We start from the raw sequence: 13,790 nt of genomic DNA on the forward strand, positions 1-13,790 counted from the left end.
GATGCATCCAGTGATTTCCTGCCCGAATTTAGAACTGCCAGACCCCACGGGGGCGCTTGCTTCGACCCCTCAGAGGTCGGCCCCTACAGGGGCTGCTCAGGACGAGCCCCTGGGGACATGGGGGCACCGGGGAGGGTGAGATCTGCAACACGCTTTGCCTCATACAAACAGGCATCATGGGATGATGGGGACCAGGAGACCAGGATCTCACCCTAGCTTGCTGGGTAAGCCTGGGGAGCCGTCACCTTCCGTGCCCCAACCTCTGGAAATGCAGGAACACATTCGCCTTGGTCACCTGCCCTCACTCGCCTGGGCGAATGCGAAGCGCCCGGCCTGGCCCCACTCCTCCCCTCTAAGGCCTCCCTCCAGATGGGCATTCTCTCCTTCCTGCATTAATTAAGACACCTACTAAGTGCCAGGCAGGCAGGCATGTGTTAATCACTGGCTCTTGGAGCAGGACAGACCCGCCCACTACCCCCTAATGTACAAAACTCATTTTGACACTGACCCCAGCCCAGGGGGACCACAGCAGTCACATAACATTGAGTCACAGAACGTCAAATGATAAATAAAAAATAAGCTTTGCATTATTTAACCATAGTAATGGCCCCCACGTACTGAGTGCCTACTGTGCGCGGGCCCCTGCACATCCATCATCTCTAAGCTCCACGGCAGCCCTAGGAAGGAGGTAATAAGAAACCCGTCTTACAGAAGAGGAAATGGCAGCACAGAAAGGTTAAGTAACTTGTCCAAGACAGCACAGCTCTAAGCGCCTGAAGTCGGGTTTTGATGCAGTTCTGTCTGTCTGGAGAGACTGCTCTTACTCTTCATGTCACTAAGGCACCTCTGTAAGGCCGGGGGAGGGAGATGCCTCTCTGGAAGGCAGATCATTAAAAACATCTGAGTACAGGGGTTTTCTTCAACAGATCTTCCTCTCTCCTGCCCCCAGGAGGATCTCTTGGGAGCTACTGGTCCTGCCCACCAGGTGGGTGTGCCTCAGAGCCCTTGTTCCATGGGGACAGAGAAAGGGCTGGGAAATCGCTCTTGGCCAGGGGAGGGGAGCTGAGAACTGGGAACCAGCAGGCTGTGAGAGCAGGCAGCGCCCACGCCACCACTGCCAGCCGCACTGCAAAGCGCTCTCTGCTCCACGAGGCAAAGGAAATCATTTCTGTGTGGAAGGGCTGCTACAAGGAGGCCAGAGTGACAGGGACACAGGGCGTCCCCATGCCAGGCTTGACATCAGGATGGCCTAGGACTGGACCTGAGCTGCCTGCTTAGTGCCAGACCACCACCTCTGCTACACTAGCAGGAACTGGGCCACTCGGGGCCGTGAGGCAGCTATGAGGGGACCTTGATTGCCGGGAGGGACAACCACTGGGCAAGGTTAACACAGCCCAGGATGCAGACTATCTGGTGGGTTCCTGTGACGGGAGGAAATGAGGCTCTGGAGCCACACCGTCCGGGACTGGACCCCCCCAAGGGTTACTGAGGACGCGTGGAGGCTCAGGGTAGGGAGTGGGCTAGCTATCCCAGAAGCCACTGCGGCCCCTGCTGAATGGAGCCCCTCAGAGGGCAGAACCCCCAACTCTGCTGCTTCCATCCCAGCCTAAGGAAGCCAACGGCCTCCTGAGAGGTGAGGCGGGAGAAGAGCAGATGGAACAGCTGGAGGTGCCCAGGAAGGTTGCTGGAGGTTTGAGGGACCCTGTCCTCAAGACCATGTGAGGCAGAAGAGGCCCATTTGCCTAATCCCAGAGGGGAAGGAAGGAAGACCACCAGTGACCCCACTATGACATTGCCTCCTCTTGTGTACCTCACAGGTTCCAAATCTCGCAATTTCTTCTTCCTTCCCCATCTCCAGAAACGGCACCGTCCTCCACTAACCAGAGGCTTTCCCACTTCCCACCAACCAGAGAGTCACGTGTGACTCCTTCCCCGCTCTGCACATCCTATGCACTCCCGGCTGGCTCTAACTCGAACATGCCTCAAATCTTCCCCTCTCTCTCCATCTCCACTGCCTCTGTCGCCAGCTGCTGCCCCCACAGCCCTGGTCCCAACCAGCCTCCCTCCCGTCCTCTCCTGACCACTGGTCCTGCACACACAGGCTGACTGATCTTCTTACATGAATGCGGTGAATTACCCTGATTGATTTTCTTCAAATGTTAAGCCACTCTTGCATACACAGAAGAGCCGTTTCGGTGGTGATATATTATCCTTTTTATATCACTCAATTTGATTTGCTAATATTTTGTTAAGGACTTTGGGCCTTTTAAAAATGTAATTTGAATTACGCCATTCCCTGCTTAAACCACTCGGAGGCTTCAGTACACTTAGAAAAAATTCAAACACTTGACCGTGAACCACAAGGCCTACAAGGCCTTACCTAGGTCTTAGGCCCTTATGGGTCCCTCTGAACGTCAACACAGAGTTTTGGAAACACCAAGGACCTGACAGAGAATACCAAGGTGTCTTCCTCAAATTCTTCTTAAGTGATAATTGTACCTACCTGCTTGTTTACAGATCTATTTACTCTCTTCTAACTAGTCTCTAAGTTCCACAAGGGCAGGAACCAAAGCCAACTTCTAGACCATGGTAAGATACCTAATGGTAATAGGAATCTGGTACTTCTAGACTGTCGAAGGTCTGAGCCCCCACCTCCTCCACGCCTGCGCCTGCGTAGTTAAACATGACTGATGTTAAACACACAACCGCACAGCTGAGTCTCACTTCAAACTCATCACCCTGAGCTTCAGGTGGACCCGTCATGCTGCCCCCAGTTAGAGTAGACTTCCCGAGACTAGTCACTCTCCACTTCCTACAGAATTATCTCACACTTTCTCCTCTCTCCAACACCTCCTACAGCACCCTCCCTCTCAGCTGATGACCTTGTTTCCCACTTCACTGAGAAAACTGAAACAATCCGAAGACAACTTCACCTCCCAGCACCTGCCCCTAGACTCCTGGGTCCATCCAAGGCCAACCCCATGATGTACACCTTAGCTCCAAACCTACTGGCTTACATGTTGCTCCAGAAATTCTCTTTTGCTCCATCATTAGTGTTCCTCTAATATTTCAGTCAGCACACAAACATACGAACCTCTTTCCTATCTTAAAAAAACACAAAGTTTTCTTCCCCACTTGTCCTGACTGCGACTGTCTGATACTTGGCTCTCTGCAACGAAGTTCCTTGGAAGTCATCTAAGCCATCCATCTATTCCTCTTCTCTCCTGAGTCTTCTCCAGTCAGACTTTGTGGCCCACACACTGCACTGACATTGACATTGCCCTTGTCAAGGTCACCTATGACCTGGCCTCACCCACGGGTAACTCTCAGTCTTCATCTCACTTCCCCATTGGTGGCATTTGAAACAGCTGAGCTCTCACCCTGCTCTGATATACTTTCTACACTTGGCTTCCACGACCACACTTGGCTCTTGGGTTTCTTCCTACATCTGGGGTTCATCTTCCGTCTCCTTTGCTGGGGCATCCTCTTTCCACCAACTTCTCAATGCTTGGTCCTCTGTCCTCTTCTTTATCTGTACGGTCTCTTTTGAGGATCTCATTCAGCCTTGTGAATTTCAACCCCAGCTACATGCCAGTGGCTCTTACATTTCTATCCCCAGCCCAGTCCTTTCTCCTGAACTCCATCTTTATTATCCAACTGTCTGCTTAACACACCACTGAGCATCTGTGAGACACTCCAAACCCAACATAGCTAAGTCTGAACTCCTTTTACTGCTTCCAGAACCTGCACCATCTGCAGCCTTCTCATCTTGTCTGATGCCAACTCCATCCTCCCAGTTGCTTAGGATCCAAAGTGGTCACGTTGACTCTTCCTTCTCAATCCATAGGTACGGTCCCACATCCAACCCAGAAGCAAATTCTTTGGCTTTTTCTTCAAAATAGATCCAGAATTTTGAAACTGAAGACTATCATGCTAAGTGAAATAGGCCAATCCCAAAAAACTAAAGGCCAAATGTTCTGAGATGCGGATGCTGACTCACAATAGGCAGGGGCGGGGGTTGTGTGTGGAGGTTCATCGAATTGGACAGGAGGGAATGAAGGGAAGGGAGGGGCGATGGGACTAGGAAAGATAGTAGAGTGAATCAGACATAGCCTTCCTATGTTTATATATATGTATACACAACCAATATAACTCCACATCGTGTCCAACCACAAGAATGGGAAGTTATACTCATGTATGTATGCTATGTCAAAATACATTCCACGGTCATGTATAACTAACAAGAACAAATAAAAAAATAGATCCAGAATTTAAACAAGTCATAGTGCATTCATATGATGAATTCTAGCAGGAGTGGGGTGGGGGAGCCTGCTGCTTCACATAACAGGGATGAGTTGCAGCCCTAAATCTGGGCTTCAGGAGCCAGACACAAAAGGGTTCATACTGCTCAATTCCATTTATAAATGTTCATAACAGGAAAAAGCAATCTGGGGGAATAAATGTCAGAATAGTGGTTACCTTTGGAGAGCACCGACTGGAAGGGGCTCTAGGGACCCCTTCCGGGATAGAATGTGTTCTAAATATTGATCCAAATGGTAGCTATTTAGGTATATCCATATAACAAAAAATCATTGAGATATACACTTAAGATGTATGTACATTACTGAGTGAAAACCTCACTTCAATAAGAAGGTAAAAATGTTAAATGCACATCCAGAGTTAGTCACTTGCCACCACCTCCTCTGCCATCACTCAGCCCAGCCACGGACGTCTTCTCTCATCCGAATGGTTATAAAGGCTCCTCATGAGCCTCCTGCTTGTTCCTTTGCTCCTGCGCATGTTCTCTGCACAGCAGCAGGGGATCCTCTAAAACCTAGGTCAGACCCTGTCACTCCCATTTTCCTCCTAATAAAAAAGCCCATGCCCTTCCAGAGGCCTCCAAGCCATCTGTGGGCCAACGACTCATTATCTTCAGCCACTCTCCTCCTCTGTCACTCTGTCCCAGAGGCACAGGCCTTCATGCTGGTCCCCAAACACTTCAAGTACATTCCTGCCCTCGGGCCTTTGTTCTAGTTTTCTCCCCTGCCAGGCACATTCTCCCGATGTCTGCATGGCCTATGCCCTCACCTCCCCGGTTTTGCCCAAATGGCCCCTTCTCCATGAAGCCTCCCTGACCACCCTATTTAAAGGTGCAACCCTTTCTTCCCCCCGCCCGGCATTGCTGATCCCATTTACCCTGCTCTTTTTTGACTGTTTCAACATTACCTTCTAGCACTCTACATGATTTAAGCATCATGTTTATTATTTGGCATCTGTCCTCCAGCCCATTAGAACACAGACTCCACAAGGATCTGTTTGGTTAAGGAATGTTCCCAAGGATCCATACCGTGCCTACCTAGCACATATGTGGTACTCAAAAAGTATATGTTGAATGAATGAATGAACAAATAGATCTGTCTACATTAGGTCCTGGGTGGGGACACACCAGGGTGATCAGTTGCCCTCTTTTCCCAAAAGGCAGAGAAGTTCTGGAAGCAGGTGGCAAGAAGACAGTCCCCAAGAGCCTCTCCCTCATGACCTGGGCTTCAGAGTGAGGGTGGACTGGGGTCCAGCACTGCAACCTGTCGGGCACCAGTCTCCTGCTTCCCCTAATCCCATCACAGGCAAGCTGAGAATTTCTCCTTGACCACCTTGGTCTGCAGACATGCATAATCTCTGTGGTGGCTAAGAGTTCACAGAGGCAGAGACTGAACCAGGCTGTGAATCTCCCTTGCCTGGCACATGAAATAGATAAATGGCCATCACCACTTCACAGTTCCACACCTCTTTTCCTACTACAGAAAAGTTGCCAGGCCTGGGGCAGGGCAGAGAAGGTGCCCTACCTCTTCTCCTCTGGGGTCAGGGGAGCCCCCTACAGCCTCCCACCCCATCTCCTTGCCCACCCTCAAACCAGTGTTTACAAGAGGACATGAATGCCAAGGCCCACCCTCCTGCCTCCTGTTCCTCTCCCTTCCCCACCACCGCTCTCCAGTCTTTCAACTGGCAGCCTCTCCTGGGCTTGAGTTAAGAAGGCCAAGGTTAATGGAGTGATTTGCACAGCCCCAGGAGAGGTGGTGTGTGCGTCAGCCTCCTTCATCTCTGCTCCATACATCTGGGCCCACTTGCCAAATGGGGCCAACCAAGAACTGCCACACTCCTGGACCTCCACTCTGGAGACTGTGCTCCTCAACAAGAGGCCATGAAACAGGATGCCCAGGTCCCAGGGAGCAGAGACTAGACAATAAGGACCAGACCTCTGATCTATGCAGCCCTGTCCTTCCCAGCCCCAAACGGCGGATGGGCTGAAGAATGTCAAGTGCCCCTCAGGGATTTGCAGTGTGGAGGACAAGGGCAAGGATGGGGTAAAAGGAATTGGGAAACAGCCTCAGCAGAACACCCTGAGAGAGGCTGTGCTATTTACCAGGAGGCACAACCCACGGTGCTAGACCTGGGCTCTGACCCCACAAACAATGTGAATCGCTGAGGTGTTTTTGTGATAAAAAACTGGTAACAATCTAAATAACCACCAATTTAAGAAGAATAAATATGATATTCAAATATTCATTTGTTCCAAAAATGTTTATAGCATACTCATTCTGCACCAGGCATGGGGATACATGAAATGTAAACAGACCTGGTCCTGACTCTGTGGGTCTTATCAAGTCCAGAAACTCCCTGGGTCATGAGTAACAAGGAAGAAGGAGGAAATCCAGTCCCAGCATGTAACAGAAAATGAACCTGGTCCAGGGGAGAGAAGTGAGGGAAGGATTTCCTAGGGAGGGGTTATTTTAGACAAGACCTAAAGATGAGTAATCATACAATCCAATATTATAACATCATAAAGTCCTTACAAAATAATTTTAATTGACACAAAGAAATGGTAAGTGAATAAAATGGGATATAAAACCATTTTTAGATAGATCCTGTCACCATGTAAAAGTAATATATCTATATCTACATATGTGTGGAAAATTTTCTGGAATGCCAAAATGTTAACAGTAGTTCTCTGTAGGTGACAGATTGCTTGTGATTTTATCATCCTTATTCTTTCCTGTATTTCTCATTATCAACATGGATTGTTTTTATGCCCAGAAATAAATATAAAACATCAGGGTACTGCCCCTATGGCTCCACACCATGACCCCTGCATAGAAGGGGGTTTCCGAGGCATCTTGGCCATTCTCCTGCTTCCAAGCAACTGACACCAGGTCAGGTTGCCCCCGAGGCTCTCAGAGACTTCTCAGAAGCCATCCAATGCGTGTGGCGAAGGGATCAGACGACCCCACAGCTCTTATACTCCTAGGCAGAATCCACCTGAAGGTTACCCCAATTCAAACAAAGAAATGGCTTTTTGTCACAAAGTGAGTGGTTAATGGTGGTGGCACAAGCCTATATTATAATCCCAGCCACCTGGGAGGCTGAGGCAGGATGGTAAATTCAAGGTCAGCCCAGGCAACTTTGGGAGACCCTGTCTCAAAATTAAGAAGTGAAAAAGACTGAGGGTGTAGCTCAGTGGTAAAATTCCCATTCGTTTAATCCCCAGTGCCATAATCATCATCATCATCATCATCATCATCATCATCATCATCATCATCATCACAAAGTGACTTGCCTCTATCACATTCCCCCTCCAAGTCTAAGGCTGATTTGCAGACCTCACCCATTTTTCTTTCTGCACCTCCAGGAGTTTGTGATTGCCCTTCCTGCTCTAGCCTCTTACATCAAAGGCAGGGGGCAAGAGTCTGGATTGGGAGGAGGCAAGCGCTCCCACCCTCCCTGGGGAGCGGTTTCCTCGTCAGTCTGCAAGTGTGAGGGGTTGGGCTCCAGGGCTTTCTCTGGCTGTTCTTTCATCTCAGACACTCTAGGCCTATGACTAATATGTCCTTAGACAGAGGATCTAGAGCAGCCTACCTCTCCTAGAAGCAGCTGGAGATCTGAGAGCAACTGTTCTGGGACCCAGAGGCCACAGATATCTGCTGGGGTGCAATGGCACACGAGACACTTTGGTTGTCAAGGAAAACCAGGGCTCAATCAGCTCCTAGGAGAAAACATGCCCTAATCTACCAGATTTCTTTCCTTGCCCAAGCTCAGCCTGGCATGCCCAGCCTCCCCCATTCCCTGCCTCCCAGCTGGGCAGGCTTCCAGCTGTGGACAGAAGCAGGGTTGCCAGGGGCTCAACTGCCCACTGGAGTGAAGGTGGAGAAAGAGGGGAGGTGCTGGATGTGGGCCGAGCAGAGTGCAGAAGGCCATTGGCAAAAGTCGGTGGAAGAAAAATCACCCCACGGACTGCTTTGGGGAAGCTCCTGCATAAATCCTACAGCTTCTGGGACTGATGCAAGATCACTTGGGCTGAAGGTTAAAGGCATCTGTAGACGGGACTGGGTTCAAGCCTGCCTTGCTCCTTTGCTGTTTGTCTGGGCAAACTGCCGAACCTCCAGAGCCTCAGACCTCAGTTCATCTAAAGGACTGTCTATTGAATGGGGATAACAATAAACTCCACTCCTAAGGGGCTGTGGACATCAAATGAGATAAAACACATAAAAAACCAGCATTATGCATCACGAGGAGCTGAAAACACAATACAAAGCCCTCCCAGGATCCCGAGACAGTACCGGCAGGAATGAGGATAAGGAAGAACTCACAGGGTGAAGAGTCAAAAGGAGCTTAGTCACCTCAAATCCAACCCTTTCATTTAATATATGGCAGGAAAGGCTCAGATGTCCAAGGTTGCCCATCTAGCTAGTAACAGCAGGTGCAAACTCAGGTCTGATGACTCCCAAACAGACGCCACCCCTTCACTTCACTCCAACCCATCTCGTCATGGGCAAGCCCTTGATAAGTCGCTTTCCCCCGAGAGGGCTTTAGTCAAGGAGCTCTCTGGAGTCGGCACCACATTGCCACAGAAAGCCACCAAGAAATCTCTGGGTGAGAAGATGATGAATGATGAAGATTCCCTAGAAGTAGGAGTGAGGGGAATAGGGTATCAATTATCAAACATGTGGAGGCGCTACACAAATAACATGCAAAGCACATGCAAATGACCACAGGTCATTGATGATTCAATAATTCGAACTTTTTTTTTATTTGTGAGTGGATCTCACACCACATGATGTGACTCTCTCTTCTCCCCTGGCTTTCTGCCAAGTGGAAAGAAATAAGCTTTGTGGACAACTGACCAACCCATGCCCTGCTCTGTGAGGGCCCTCTGACCCCTGCACCCCGATGCTCCAGACACGCCCACCCATGCCTGGTGGTATTATTTCATGGTGTCAAGGCCAAATCTACTTTTGACTGAATGTCAGGGCAGGGAGCCAGGTGCCTGAGGATCTCTGGCTTAGAGGGGTCTCACAGACCTGCCAGCTTACTGATTCCAGCTGACCAGAGGGGCGCAGAGCACACTGTATGTCCCACAGGGTACCTGGGCAGTGACAGGCAAAGACCTAGAGTGACCCAACACCTCTGCCAGGAGCCCTGCGTGCTCTCAGGAGAAGGCTGCTTTCCACGGGGCGGGGCATTCCCAGGCACCAGCTCAGTTTGAACAGCTTGGGAAGAATCATGATGAGGAGTGGGGGCAGCTGTGGCCAGGAACCTGCGATAGAATGGGGGACAGATCTAGTCCATGGCATAGTTAAAGGTTAGACACCTGAGAGGCCTGCTTGAGGCTCACCTGTGCATGCTCTGGAAATTCAGACAATTCAACCAGCAAGTATAAAATGTCTTCCAGGGGCTGGACACTGAGCTGAGTGAGCAATCTGGATAATTCACAGAAGCAGGCAAGATGTGGTCACTGCCAGGGTCACTGCCCTAGAGGCACCAACCATTCACCAGGGGAGAAGAAAGAGGTATAGATATAAGGTAATGGTATTTTGACACCTCCTTGGAAATGGGCGCTCTGTGTGTGTGTGTGTGTGTATTGCTGTATGAGAGTGAGAGTTTGGGGTGAGACAGGGCTTACCTACCCAGCCCCACTTTGAGCCACATATTAATAATGATAATAAAACTATGAACATAAAACTACTGTTTATGGCTTGCATATAATATATCAGACATAGTTTTAAGTATCTGCTTGTTTGGTTTTGATTTTGCTTTGCGGTGCTGGGATCAAACCCCGGGCCTTGAGCATGCTAAACACTCTACCACTAAGCTACATCCCCAGCCCCACTATGCACTGTGTGAGTTCATTATATTATTCTAATAATGCCAGATAGTAGGTATTATTATTAATGTCCCCTCTTAAAGATGAGGAAATTAAAGTTTAAGGAGGTTAAGGGAGTAGCTTTCTCAAGGTCACACAGGCAGACATTTATAGCAAGAATTCAAGCCCAGGCCTGTGTTAGACTACACGTGTCCCTGCCTCAGCCTAAAGACAGTCCCCCGAGACCCCAAAGCAATAGCAGCTATGCCCTAAAAGAATAAGCCTACAGTTCCTGCCAGTACAGCCAGCCCCGGGTCCAGCCCCATAGGGCAAGCAGGGCACATTCTACAGTCTGTGACCTCTGTCACATCAGGACAGGGCCTTTGACCCACCTTGGCACCCACTCAACAGACAGAATTGCAGGAATGGCCTTTCTACATCTGCAAACATTTCCTAATGTACCACACTTGGTTATAACAGTCGGGCTGCAAGGTCCAGCCCATCTAATGGGTTGAGACCAGCTTCATCTAGACAGCCCAGCAACAACCTGGGACTCACTTGGCAGCATGAAGGCCCCTCAGACTGAATTCAAGGGGCCTCTGGGCTGCGTTCCTGTCTCCCCTGAGCAGCGGTCTTTAGCTACCTTCCTGGAGAAACCTGGTGATTGTGAGAGAGGCAGAGAGGGCAGAGAGACTGGCATCATGGTGCTGGGCATGGAGGCAGGAGGGCAGGAGGGCAGGACGGTGGAATGGAGCCCCCAGCCTGCTTCCCCTCTCCCAGCTCCGACCCCACCTCCCTTACAGGACCATGGTGAGAACAGAGAAAAAAAGTCACATGAAAAGAGGCTTGGAAAAGTTAAATGTGTACAATGTGACCAGAGGGAGCACGGTGAGTGCCCAGGGCCTGCCCAGGCAAGCTGCCAAGTGAGACCAGAGGCCCCACGTCCCAGATATGGGAGTCTAGGAAGCTAGGCTGGGGACAGCAGGTGCCAGAGATGACCAGAGTTTCCCATTAGAAAAGGAATCTACTGGTAACAAGAATGTAAAGAGGGGGCAAGCACACAAGATTACCCCAGCAGGGCCAGTTCCTGGCAGTGTGCCCAGGCACTTGCTGGCACTTGGTGGCCCAGGCATTGCCTAGTGACCAGATTATGGTCTGGCAGGCCTGGGCAGGGAGACCCAATGTTATACTGGACACCCACACTGAGGACTGCTACCATCAGGCTCCCCATTCCAGGGCTGCCTGGAAGCAGCACAAGTGCCTCAGCTGTGACCAACAGAAAGAGATATAGTTTTGCAACAGATCGGGAGGAACATTAGGAGCAGGCGCTGGCATTTTCCTCTCCTCCTGCCCGCAACTGAAATCCCATTAGTGGGAGTTGGGTAGAGGTAATCAGACTGCTGGGTTCAGCAGGACAGCCCCAGAGGGTGGAGCCAGCTGGCACAGAGACACCTGGAGAATTTGAGAGCTAACCAATGTCTTCAGGAAGCCAGCCTGCATCTGGTTGAAGAAGCAGCAACAGGGATGGCCCTAGTGTGCCCCGCTCAGCACATCCTCACCCCCACCTTAGCTTTCTGCTTTCCTCTTCCTTTTCCCCAGGACTGGAGGAACTCACAAAGTACCCCTACCCCTAGAGCTCACTTCCGGCCTGTCTTGGTGTGCCCTCCAAATCCTCCTTCTCCACTCCAGGTTGGACAGGCAGCCTTAGGTTCCCTGGCTGCAGCACTTTCCATGCTAGGGTGCTGGGCACTACCAGTTAATATTCCTCCAGCCACTCAACCCCCTCCTGCCTCTCCAACTGCAGCTCAGCCTGGCACATGGCACAGAGCACAGAAAGGCAGAGAGCAGGCTGGAGTCCAATGGCCTGGAGAATACCTGCCTTGCTTGGGATCTTAGGTTCTACCTTTCATCCTCTCTAGATGGCCTGCAAGCCAGGCAGGTGGGGTGCTGCTGCCAATACCTTTGGCTGCCGTGAACTCACCGGAGAGGGATCTTGACACGGAGGTAGCGGTCCACAGCAATAGCCAGCAGAGCCAGGATGGAGCTCTGGGTGAGGATGAGGACAGGACAGGCCACCATGAGGCAGGTGTGGAAGTAGGTCTGCGGCCCAATGTTGATGAGGATGGCCAGTGGGATAACCAAGGCACCCACTGCCACATCAGCCACCGCCAGCGACACGATGAAGCAAAAGGTGGCATCCCGCAGCGCCTGGTTCACCTTCACTGCCCAGATCACCAGCACATTCCCGGGCACGGAGACCAGGGCGATGAGCACCTCGATGCCAATGTAGGCGGCCTGGAAGGCCGAGATGGAGGGCGGCATGGCCTGCACAGGCTGGGCACATCAGCAGACGGGCACAACCGGGCACGAGGTAGGCACCTGTAGTCAAGAAGCCCAGGGTGGAGAGGCCGGAGGAGGAGGGGAGCCCAGGCAGTCCTGCAACTCCCACTGCCCTGCAGAGAAGCGCCCTTCTTGGCACATCCAATGCCTGCCCTGGCTGGCTGGAGTGCCCTGGCCCCTTTTCTGCCTAGCCTTTGTCCCCTCCCTTTATCATTCCCAGAGGTTCCATTCAGCAACTTAAAATAGCAGCGCTCCCTCCACCGCTGGCTTTTGTATCAGGTGTGAGGCAGCTCCCAGCTCCCTCGCTCCGCCCGGGTCCCCTGCCCGCTCTGCCCACCCTGTCCACAGCTCACCATCCTGCCTGCTGGCCGGCGGGGGGTCCCAGAGGCGGTGCCCAAAGTTCCCGGCACGCCGTGCCTCCCAGAGTTCCGGGGCCGCGCCAGGCAGGGCTGGGCTCTGGGCACCGCACGGCCGCTCATGGTCCTCCGGCTCCCGCCGCAGCGCTCCCAGCCCGGCCTTTCAAGCAATCACATGGTGCGGCGGAGGCTGGCCCCGGGCGCTTTTAAAGAGGTAGTGCCCCTGATTCGCACCTGGGACTGGGGTGGCAGGCGTGGGTCTGAGGGACTAGGGCCAGGACCGTGCCCGGGCGCGGGCTCCCCACTCCCTAGCGTGCACGCACACCTGCTCTGCGGCCACCCACCTGAGATACTGCCACTGCCCCATCTTAGCAGTCTCCTGTCCCGCTCCCGCTCTGCCAGGATCCCTTGCCCACCGACTGCCCCAAGGGGGCTTTCCAGGCGCTTCATTCAACCCTCTCCTGTACCCTCACCGGGAAGCCCCAGGGACGAACTGAAGCACAGACTTACCCAAGGTCACACCAGAGCTGGCAGAGCTCCCGCCCACCTGAACTGTGCTGTCCAAGTGTCCCCACACCTCGACGCCTTCGGCAGCCCCTCGCTCCAGGGATGCCTGGAGAATCCAGGGCTGGCCTGTTAGGTCCAGGGGGATGGGAGCTAGCTGGGACTCGATTGGGGCGCCGGCGCCTCCTTCGCCCCCGGCGCGGGAGCTGAGTGACAATCGGGCTCCGCACACCGGGAGGGGGCGGGGGCGGCGGCGGCACCCGCGGGCCCCTCCCTCCCCTCCCTCCGTCTCCTCCCCCACCCCCTCCTCTAAACAAAGGAAGTGATTCTATGTGAGAAAATCTGGGAAAACCTGAGTTTTTCGAAGGGTCTGATATGGGAACGCAGTCTCGGAACTGGACCGAAAGGCAGCATCCCCGCGTCCACTCGCTCCTTTCTCACTGCGGCGCGCTGGG

At 52.2% G+C, this 13,790-nt stretch overlaps 1 protein-coding gene across 3 annotated transcripts in view; it reads right to left on the bottom strand.

The window, feature by feature from the left end:
- The window catches only part of Adora1 (adenosine A1 receptor), a 32,115-nt gene extending 18,649 nt beyond the window's left edge, over window positions 1–13,466 (bottom strand). The window contains exons 1-3 of one of the 3 annotated variants that reach the window (XM_047521781.1): window positions 13,342–13,464; window positions 12,829–13,071; window positions 12,117–12,514 (exon numbers count right to left, since the gene is read on the bottom strand). In XM_047521781.1, coding sequence (XP_047377737.1) covers window positions 12,117–12,457 — 341 coding nt within the window. In that variant the 5' untranslated portion in view covers window positions 12,458–12,514; window positions 12,829–13,071; window positions 13,342–13,464. Of the gene's footprint in view, window positions 1–9,667; window positions 9,691–12,116; window positions 12,515–12,828; window positions 13,072–13,341 lie in introns of those variants that run through there. The other 2 variants (XM_047521782.1, XM_047521783.1) reach the window with 2 other exon arrangements.
- Window positions 13,467–13,790: the final 324 nt, after the last annotated feature.

This window comes from Sciurus carolinensis, chromosome 12 (assembly GCF_902686445.1).
Source record: "Sciurus carolinensis chromosome 12, mSciCar1.2, whole genome shotgun sequence".
Classification (NCBI taxonomy): domain Eukaryota; kingdom Metazoa; phylum Chordata; class Mammalia; order Rodentia; family Sciuridae; genus Sciurus; species Sciurus carolinensis.